Raw genomic sequence first — 10861 nt, 5'->3', positions numbered from 1 at the left:
GATTTAGATAATTAATAGCTTTGTTTACGAATTATTACAATAATTGTCATTGTTTTCAGTAATATAGGCCATTACAATAACTGAACCACTGTCATTCGTACATAGAAACTATTTATAATTTACGTCTCAGAAAGTGCAAAAAAATAATATCTTAAACATCTGCTTGAATTTTTTAAATATTTAAATATTTTTTTAGTTTATTATTAATTTATAAATAAATTAAAAAGCACCTATTTCAAAATGTCTAGAAGCAATGAATGTTATGACTACTTATTCAAATATATTGTGGTTGGAGACGCTGGTTAGTAGATATTAAATTATATCAATGACAATACTTAGGTACTATAATCATAAAATTTCTCAACATATTTAATTTTAACTTTTTACAAAGTGGTATGAATATATAGACACCTCCTTCAAATGTGAAAAACAAGAAATAATATTGCTTAGGTATTACAATTTCAATTACACTATACATTTTCATTTTAACACATATTTTATGACTAATTTATACTGATAATAATAACAAAATAAAATATGCAATTTTAAATTTATAGATTTTTGAAAGAAAATAGTCATATCTACGGGAAGTATAATTATTTTTATTCATATCATTATATTATGTGTTTTAGGTGTAGGGAAGACGTGCATTACCAGACAATTCTTATATCATGAATTTGATTCTAAAGAACTGACGACTATAGGTATACATTTATATAATAAATATTCTATTATAAACATTAGTTTGAATTTGACCATGAATGGTTGATTTATAATAATATAATATATTTATGGTGGCTTGGTGAGGCGCGGTCGTACGCTCAATCTGCGGAAACGCACTGAGCACGTACCGGTTGCAGTTGCTAGCTCCCGGATGGTCACCCATCCGGAATTTTTAGCAACATATCCTTGCCACACATACACAAACACGTGTTACAACCCTACTCACTTAAAAACCTACAAGCAAATACACAAAAATAACCCCTACCGTACCACCCCTCATCCAATGACCTATGTTGCTGCGGGTTCCTCTAACAAAATATATATATATTTATGTGTATATTTTAATATAAAATACTAATATTGATATTTTTCGAGAGAAGTTTAATTTTTGTTTTGGACGCATTATTAAATTAATCTAAAATAATTATCACATCTTATGCGTATACTTTTAAATAATACTCTGTCAATATCAATGATAAATTTATAGAAAAAACCGGAACAGTTACTCTGCTATATAGTCGCTGTCGCGTTTAACTATTAGTTATTGATTTGGTGCCTTAACTAAACTAAAGAATCGTAGACGAGTGTAAATAGCTGAAAATTAATAAAATACTTAGAAAATTACATTGTGTATCGTAAATAACGATATACGTAATGGTATAAAGTATCAACATTTCAAGTCATATTAACAATGTCTTTCGAATTAGGTACAAAAAAAAAACTTAAAAAATAATTTTACCCTTAATTACCTAATACCTATTATTTTATCGAATTTGAACTTTAAAATTCTACATATTGCGAGTTGCGACTGACTAGGTAACATAACATTTAAAGATTTTCGTAAGAAAAATATGAACTATTAGTTATTCAATATTAATATAGGCGTTATAGATATTACATTAACATATCTACATTGGACATTTTATACGTTTTTAACTACTTAATAATTTTTAAATATTCGTATTTTTTGGTTTAATTTATTTTAAAAAATATGACTAGGCATGTATTTTTGATAATTAGTGAATATGATATATATATAGAACAACTGATGAAGATCCTCATATTAAAACAAAAATGCTATCATACATAAATAGAAAAAACATTTTTTTTTTAAATTAATTTATATCAGTTGTTTTGATCTGCTTGGCAACATTATTTATGACATATTTTCAATTATTTAACTATAATTATAGGTAATATTATTATATTATTAAACATAATTTTGTGTTTTTAATTATTTTGTAAATATTAAAGGTTATGTTAAATTATTACTTTAGGAATAGATTATGGCCATAAGACGTTGTCACTCTATAATAGAAAAATCAAAATAGCTGTTTGGGATACTGCTGGTCAAGAAGCGTTCAAATCCATAGCTAGATCATATTATTCGGGTGCTGCGGCATGTATATTAGTGTACAATATCACTAAACGCTATTCGTTTCAGCACGTTAGTGAATGGTTAAGAGAAGCTCGACTTAATTCTGGTACCAGAATGATGTTCGCGTTAGTGGGCAACAAAACGTAAACAACAAAAATAATTTAATAACTAAACAACTTTAATTAATTTAAGTGAGTTATTTTGAATTAATAATTTGATAAATGACTGTCATAGTGTCATGCACAATATTTTGTAAGTGGTCCTTTTTTCTTCCCTGTTATTTATTGAGTTCATTACTAAATAGAAATTTGTACGGTCCAACCATTTACCTACCAATACCTATTGTTTTTCTAAAAAATAATTTAGGTTTATCTTTATTTAGATAACGTTTTTACCATTCGATTATTATATTTATATTGTTTTCGTTACATTGTATGTATTATGTATAGTGTATACACTAATACTATACACTGCACATGTATAATGTATAATATGAACAATAAAGAGGAATAATATACTTGCAGCATGGAGCGTTATAGTTGATAAAATGGTCAATGCTTTTTGTTTTTGATATTATGTTAGCTATAGGTCCCAGGAATATATGTATACGTATGGACATGTACCTTATGTTATAAGTTAAAAATTAATATTTTATAAAATATGTTATAAAGTACTTATGTTTCAATTAATGTGTCAATAATAATAACATGTTTCGTCTTAAGAGTTTTGGTAAACCACATGTGTGTGCAAATAATCATATTTGTGTTTTATTATTAAATTTGCCACTTTGACAGTTATAAATGAGCTTCACTTTTAAGGAAAGTATTGAGACATTCAGCTTAAAACTACATCTGTTTAATAATTTTACATTTTCTAAACTTAAATTATTTTTCTTTTACTAATGAAACTACTCAGAAAAATGAAAACTTATCTAATTGGTTCTTCGTAATCGTATTTGCAAAAATGTTTAAACTAACAATTAGCTTTGATTTCTAATCGATAAATAATAAATATGTATTATATTTTAGAATACCACGTGAAACTTATTATATCAAAAAACAAATTAATAGAAAAATAAATAAAAATATAAAATAACGGGAGATCAATAAAATCTGTGCTTTGATCATAGTTTTTAAGTCGATTAAAAACTTAATTATTTTATTTTACTGGAAATAATTATTAAATCTTCACGAAGAATGAAAAATCGTGTCGGTTTAAATTTTTGAAAATTACTTACAAATACAATATCTATTTTTGATTTTTATCATTTGATTTTAAACTTATTTGTTATTATATTACAGTGATTTAGAAGATAATAGAGAAGTAGAACGAGTTGAAGGTGAACACTTTTCTTACAAAAATAGCTTATTATTTTTTGAAACTTCTGCCAAAACGGCAAGTAACGTGTCAGACGTGTTTGAAGAGTTAGCAAAACATTTATACAAAAAAGTCTTGAGTGGTGAAATTGATGTCAATAGACCGGTAAGATAAATTTTAAATTTTTTTATATGGTTAATTGAAAAACTAGTTCGAGAAATATTTAAATACGATCTTGTGTGTCAACAATATACATTATACATTTTTTTGTTTAAGTTAAAAAAACACATATTATAAGTTAGCTCGCTATTTAATCAAGTAAAGATTTATTAAAACTTAAAAGCTCATAATATGATAGATAGGTACATAGTGTGTAGCTATATAGCTAATAACAATCGATGTTCATAAAATAAAGTTATATGGTTTCATTAGGTATCAGTAATTTATAACCTTCTAACTTGTAAGACTTCTAAAAGTTAAGAGTACTAAATATATGCTTTTTCTACCTACTTAAAATGTTTTACACTATATTGTTTAAGATAATATGATTTAAATATTCAAGTTTACCATAAATAAGGTAGATATTATTGCATTCATATAAGGATTCAATATTAATACAGCTCGCCTCTCGCATTTCATAGCGAGAGTGGGTAGAGATGACTTTTCCGTCCTTTTTCGTAGCTATAATATGGGTAAATTAATTTTATAATTTACTCGCAACATGTGGTTTATTTTTCATCAACACATAATTTTGAGTTGGTAATACATTAAAAAAATTTCATTAAATGCTCAAAGAGATTTAATATTGAAATTAAAATATTCAACAGGATAATTATTTTTTTAAGTTTCTAGTGGTTTTCGTGGAAAACTTGTGAAAAATACAAATATTTGCTTAATAAACATACCATTAATTATTTTGGGCGAAAACTCCAAATTTGAGTGGATTATAATGGTTCAATAATAATTGAACTAAAATTAAAAAATATAATAATTTATCTATAGTATTATTATTTACTGAGCCAACGTTTTAACTAACTTTTAACTTTTAACTGATAACTGTATATAATAGTTTTGTATCTATGGACAATACTTATTGTTATTGAAATGAAAATATTTAAAGTAAATAAATCATTAACTGGTATTTTAAGATTGGATATTTCAATAAATATATTATGGTTAAATCGGAAAAATAATTTTATATAATTGCAGATATCAGGAGTTAGACTTGGCCGTAAACGCAGCAAATCGGAAATAGTGAAAAACCATGCAAGTGACTGTTGTACGTTTACATAAAAAAAATAAAAATAGAACTTACCTATACAGTATACTAAAACTAGGTAGTGTTTGTCAAATTATATTTTAACATTTGTAACATAATATTATTGATTTTTAATTTTCAATTACTACCTACCTACAACCTACGTTATCTAAGGTTATTATTTATTATTATTTTTTTCCGTTATTAAAACAATAGTTTTTTATTTAGACGTTTATAGCTATTACTTAACATAGATATTGGATAACATAATAAAAAAAAAAGTTATGATTTGTAAACAATATTTTAACCTTAACTACTCTACTAACAGAGATATATTTTTTTGTTTGCCTAATTAGGAAGTTCAATTTATAATATGTATCTTAGAAGATATTTTCATACCAAAAAAAGAAAAATTTTATTCATAATTTATTCACATATTATAATTTATAACTAAATTAATTAAATTTTTTAAATGTGATTCTATTACAAATACAACAAAAACTATTTAAATACAATTTTCTATTCATATATTCTGATTTTTATCTTTATGCTCATAAAATATTTGATAAACAAATAATATGTTTAAATAATAAATATGTTTGATATATTGTTCTTGTAATATAGTAATTTATTTATGATAAGTAAAAACTACCTTTTTACAATTATTTTATAGTATACATTTTTAAGAAATTTTTCATCAAATTAAAAACATTTACCTATAACAAAGTATTCCTTAGTTTATTTTTGGCTTCAATGTTTTTTATAATAATTGATTGATCACATAAAAGTGAAAATATCCAATTTATATTTTTTCAATTTTTTTTTGTTTTAATACCTACAATTGTTTATTAAATTTAAACTAAGTCTTCAGTTAATACTGTTAAAAGCTAAAAAACGAAATAAATACAAATATTACATCACTTGAACATTATAAATATGATATATATTAAATATTTATTTCATTATCATTAATTTAATATGTATTAACAGATAAACTATTTTTTTTTTCATTTAAGAAACTTGGTGAGAACTATTAGTTTCGAAAATTACAATTACAATAAATGTAAACTGTTAAAATCTATTTTTTTTGTGTTGATATAACGGGTTTAAAGGATTACTCGTATATTAAACTATAAGTTTTTTATGTGTTTTGTTCAAAATTATGTATAAAGTGAATGTTATCGACCTCAGTTTATTAAAATGAAGTTAATGATATTGCCGGTTATAAAAATATTAATGTATGTACTCGTATTCAAGTATAAAAATGCTCATAATACTTTCTATCATTGTATACTTATTAGTAGAATCCGGTATTTTATGTTTATATATATTGTTTTTAATGTGCACCAAGAAGGGATTAAAACACGTCCATAAATTATTTTAAGCTCAAAATGTACGTAAAAAACACGAACAACAATATTTAAAAGAATAATAAATATTTATAAATAGAAAAATATATAAATATATTTAAATATTTTAGATAAGGTATTTTGAAAAAAAATTGTGCAAAAAAATATTTATTCTAAGTATTTAATAAAAATTTTTTACAAGTCCTAGTGATAATAATATAATAAATATTTTACTCTAGGTTCGTTATCATTTTTAAATCAACTACTTATTTTTATCGTTTAGTATCAGTTTTCAGTTTTCATCTAACAATAACTTATTACAAACTATATGCTATATATTTATACTTATAATTTTTTAAAAATATATTTTTGCTAAGACTTATAACTTCGTATATTTCTATCGCATCTACTATAGTTTGTTGTAACTACGAATGATAGTAGTAATACGTAGATTATTAATAATTTTAAATACCATTACATCAATAATTCAATCATTTAAATATAATATTTGATTTATTAGGAATTTTGTTTTGTTATTTTTAATAAAAAATATATTATTAGTTAGAAGTTAAAAATTTAAATCGCTTGTTAAAATAAGGAAGAAATTAAATAACGGGTATAGTTATTCAAGCAGCATATTAAATCATCTGTATTAAATAGTGGGTATAAATATACGTGTGTGTAAATATATTGTAATGTAAAACAGGGAAATGTTATTAATCTTGGATGAATGAAAGGAATTGTGAACATAAAAGGGTTACGATGTTAATTTTAGATTCTGGTAGGTACTTTAAAATTATAGGCAGATATTAGGTATTGTCTAATAAGTTAAATTATTTTAGGGGTAATTTTAAAACAGGTAAATTTTTAATGTTATATAACATTTCAATATGTATAAATTAATTACTTATTCAGCTATATTAATGTTTAAACTTAAACACAAGGAATATAACTATATTATAATGTATAGGTACATAAGTTTCTTAAGCTCCATATATCACTTTTCCTTCTTGTTGAAACTTGTAATGTTTCGTAATTAGTGATCTACCTACTTGTACAATATTCAATTATAATAGCTGCAAGACATGTTAATAATTGTTTACTATAAAAAAATGCGTATCAACGTTTACGCGTAGGTGTAAGTGTAATGAAACTTCTTTTGTAGAAACCAAATAAATAATAAAAATGTGGCTAAATAGTTAACGCTCTGCTAATAAAATTTAAGATATCTAGAAAGTTATTGTTATAGGTGAGTAAGTGAGTTATACTTGAATTCGATGATATAAAATCATTGTATACGAAAACCAAATCCTAAGTGAAGATGGTTTGTCATCCTATCATATTATTAGTATGTAAACTTAAGTTAATATACTTTTTTATTAATTTACAGCCACACCGAAAACTATTTATTTTTTTCATTTTGTGACGTTCAATCTGTATCTATCCGTTTCAATATAAGTCAGTAGTCACTATAGAGTAGTAGATAGTATAACAGAAATTACAAATTATTTAGGTAAGACAAAATAACATGAGTTATACACGGATAAGTCATGCTATATCCATATAATACGTTTAAATATCGAATTTCGTCAAAATTTAAACTTTAAATGTTTATATAAAGATTACGTGGCTTTAGGATAAACTATTTTTTTAATTTCAGTAAAAAAAATTATGAATATTTAACTGTAACAATTTAAAAAATGTTTGAACTTTTACCTTATTAAAAATACAATCATATCTAGAAAATGCTAACATAAGATAGGTATTTGAGTTTACGAATGAGAATATTCTTGTTTTTCGTTTTTTTCGATTATTTTGAAAAACACCAGAGCATTTTTCTCTTGTATCCATAATATAGGTATTAGATAGTACAAAATACATTTAATTTGCTATCAAGAAAATTTTCAATAATTATTAAAATCGAAGTATTTATCTAATATGAGAAAAGGGGAAAGTAGATAACCGTTCTGATGTACAGCAGGAGTCGAGTATACCACATTATTCAGTAGGTCATAGTAATGGATGCGTTTAAGTTGAATTCAATGATAAATCATTGCATAGGTACGAAAAACGACTTTAAGCAGATACCGTTTGTCAGCCTATAACTAAGTAAATATAATACTATAATAATGGTATTTATTATAATACTAATTTATTTTACTATTTATAAAATATGGTGACTATTATATAAACTATAAATAGGCAATAGACAATAGCATACAATTAATCAAAATGTCTTAAAATATCATAATGTGTAATATAAAATGTAATAATATACGTAAAAATTTCAAACCTCCAAGACAATAATTTTTGATTACAATAAAATAACTAAAATCGTTATTTAAATATCAAATGTTGCCCATTGGAACTTCAAATGTTAATAATAAAAAAAAAAAATCAAGTTAATAATTTTTTGTGGTGTAATGAACTAACTTCTATAAGAAACCAATAATATTTTCAAGTGTTTTGACCGAGTGAAATTTTTTTATCGATATTTATATAGAAAATGCATTCATCGATTTGCTTTTGTAATAAACCTGCAGTCTAAAAGTTGTAAATTAAAGAATTCTACTACTCTAAAAGGGTTACGACAGAAATTAAAAACATTATTGAAGAACTTTTAATCTAAAAAATATATCGTTTACATTTTCGTAAACCAAACAGTGAACCTGCTAGTTTATCATGTTAAAATTATTACCTCATACAGAAAAAAAAAATAAGAGTATCCCACAGGGTTTCGACAACCTTTTGGCGGCTGGGTAATTTAGTTTCCATATTTTTCACCACTTGGAGTACAGAAACACCGTGGGGTGTCTTGTTTACAAGGAAAACTAGTACAAGTTGTACATTCTGTAAAATATATTGTATATTATATATATTTTTTTTATTAACACAAATTTATCCTCGGCGACATAGGCCATTGTGTTACAATTTTGGGTAACATTGGGTTATTATTTACATCAACAAATTTACTATTTATACAGTAATTATATTTTATTTTCTGCTCTGTGATAAACTTGAAGGTGGCTGAGAGTAATGAACTGTTGAGGCCGAGTGATTCTGACAAATGTTCTTGAAGGTTTAAGGCCAATCTTGGTTCGGAGTATAATCGACATTCGGTCGTTATGTGTTTAATCGTTAGATCGGTGGCGCATGTTGGACATATTGGGAAATAATTTTTACTCATTAGATGGCTATGAGTGATTTGTGTGTGCCTGATTCGTAGTTTAGTTAGTATAACTTCGAACTTTTAAGAAGCGTATGTGGAATGTGGCCATATAAACACATCTTGTTTTATTTCGCCGAGTTTCTTGCGCACAGGATTCCAATTTGCGTGCCACATATTGGTACAATGCAATTTTATTGTAGGTTTTAAATCTTGTTTGGTTACGAGTTGTTATTATATTTTATAAGTTATAGTTGTTGTACTAACTACTATTAATTTAGCAAAATAATAAGTTTTAATTTTGAGTCATATATCATATCCTTGTAAGAAAATAATAATAATTATAAGTGAAAATACATTTTTATTACTAGATAATTACAAAACAGAAGACTCATTTTGTTCACCCTCTGCAATATTATGTGAAGTATAATTAATGTATAATTATTGGCTGTTGTATTTAATATTGCCCTTGTTTTCAGCACGAAACTACATTAGTTATAATATGTATAAAACATTTTCAATAATAAAATAAATATTTAACATGAAATTTAATAATTTTTATTTATAAAATTATAGAATAGGTTAGGTACCTATAATAAAATCAAAAAAAAAATCGGAGATAAATCATGTCTTAACAATACGTTAACCTTCAACATTAACGTTAATGGTTTATTATAATGTGACGTACATAGTAATTTATATTTGAAATGTATTGAGTTAAATAATATTATACACTATTATTTACTTTTATTTACAAAAAGTCGTTTAGTCCACAAATTACTACTTTGCCATTTTCACTTTAGAACATAAATCACACGAGTGTGTGTCACGGTTCAATGATCTGGATTAACTTTCAAATAAAACTTAGTTTATACTGCTCCTGGTCTCCCAGAGTTCTCAACCCCTTTGGGTGAGGTTGAATCAATTTTGAATTGCTTGGCGAAAATTCCGCCTTATCGCCCGCCACCATTCGTCGTTTGTCATGGTGCCTTTCACACGAAAGACACCAATAGGGTTTTTTTCTATTAAGGCAATTTCTATCTAAAAGCTACACACCAACAAAACCACAGGAGCAAAAACTAAACTAAAGCGTAATATTTATGTGGCAAGGTTAATAGGGTAAAACAATACATACATTCAATAGAAGAATGTCACGAACTCAGTGTTATTGCGAACATAATGTACGGTTTTCATTTTAATGAACAATACAAATTCTTTGTTTATATAAGATTTTTTTATTTGTATTTAAATTATAATAGTCTTTGTATATTAAATTTAGCAGTCATAATATTAATAGCCAAAAATTAAAATTCAACAAAATATGTTGGTAATATTTCAACCTTTCGTTTCTTCTAGACATTTCTAGTAAGTTATTTATAATATATACAGTGCTATGTTGAGTCAAGTACTTGGGAATTACGATTCTCGCTGAGATTAGTTTAGTAGTTACTAGTTAGTTAAAAGTTAAAGGAGGTTAAGGAGAGGTTGATCGTCTGCAGGACTCCTTCAGCCATGACTATTGTCTAGTAACTTCACATATTTAATTAAAACACGTATGTGAAAATGGTAAGTTATAAATTCAAAAATGCATCAGTTTTTTTGGGCTTTAAATAGGTAGGTATTTTAAATTTTTGATTTTTTTTTATGCTTTTTTCGATTTATGTTATATT

At 24.9% G+C, this 10861-nt stretch overlaps 1 protein-coding gene across 1 annotated transcript; it reads left to right on the top strand.

Moving 5' to 3' along the window:
• The first annotated feature begins 161 nt into the window (after positions 1 to 161).
• On the top strand, positions 162 to 4891 carry LOC107173832 (ras-related protein Rab-2A-like). The gene is made up of 5 exons (XM_089224274.1): positions 162 to 301; positions 633 to 704; positions 2001 to 2244; positions 3403 to 3583; positions 4628 to 4891. The coding sequence occupies exons 1-5, from the start codon at positions 241 to 243 to the stop codon at positions 4709 to 4711; spliced, it is 642 nt and encodes a 213-aa protein (XP_089080400.1). The 5' UTR covers positions 162 to 240; the 3' UTR covers positions 4712 to 4891.
• Positions 4892 to 10861: the final 5970 nt, after the last annotated feature.

This window comes from Diuraphis noxia, unplaced genomic scaffold (genome assembly GCF_037042655.1).
Source record: "Diuraphis noxia isolate RWA-SAM2 unplaced genomic scaffold, SU_Dnox_SAM2 contig0003, whole genome shotgun sequence".
In the NCBI taxonomy this organism is placed as follows: domain Eukaryota; kingdom Metazoa; phylum Arthropoda; class Insecta; order Hemiptera; family Aphididae; genus Diuraphis; species Diuraphis noxia.
The sequence above is the reverse complement of the archived record's forward strand: the minus strand, read 5'-3'. Positions and strand labels throughout refer to the sequence as shown.

Excerpts from the sequence above, each read along its gene's own strand:
- LOC107173832 (XM_089224274.1), top strand. The coding sequence starts at position 241 with ATGTCTAGAAGCAATGAATGTTATGACTACTTATTCAAATATATTGTG. Across the intron at positions 302-632 it reads TATTGTGGTTGGAGACGCTG|GTGTAGGGAAGACGTGCATT; the intron begins GTTAGTAGATAT and ends TATGTGTTTTAG. Across the intron at positions 2,245-3,402 it reads GCGTTAGTGGGCAACAAAAC|TGATTTAGAAGATAATAGAG; the intron begins GTAAACAACAAA and ends ATTATATTACAG.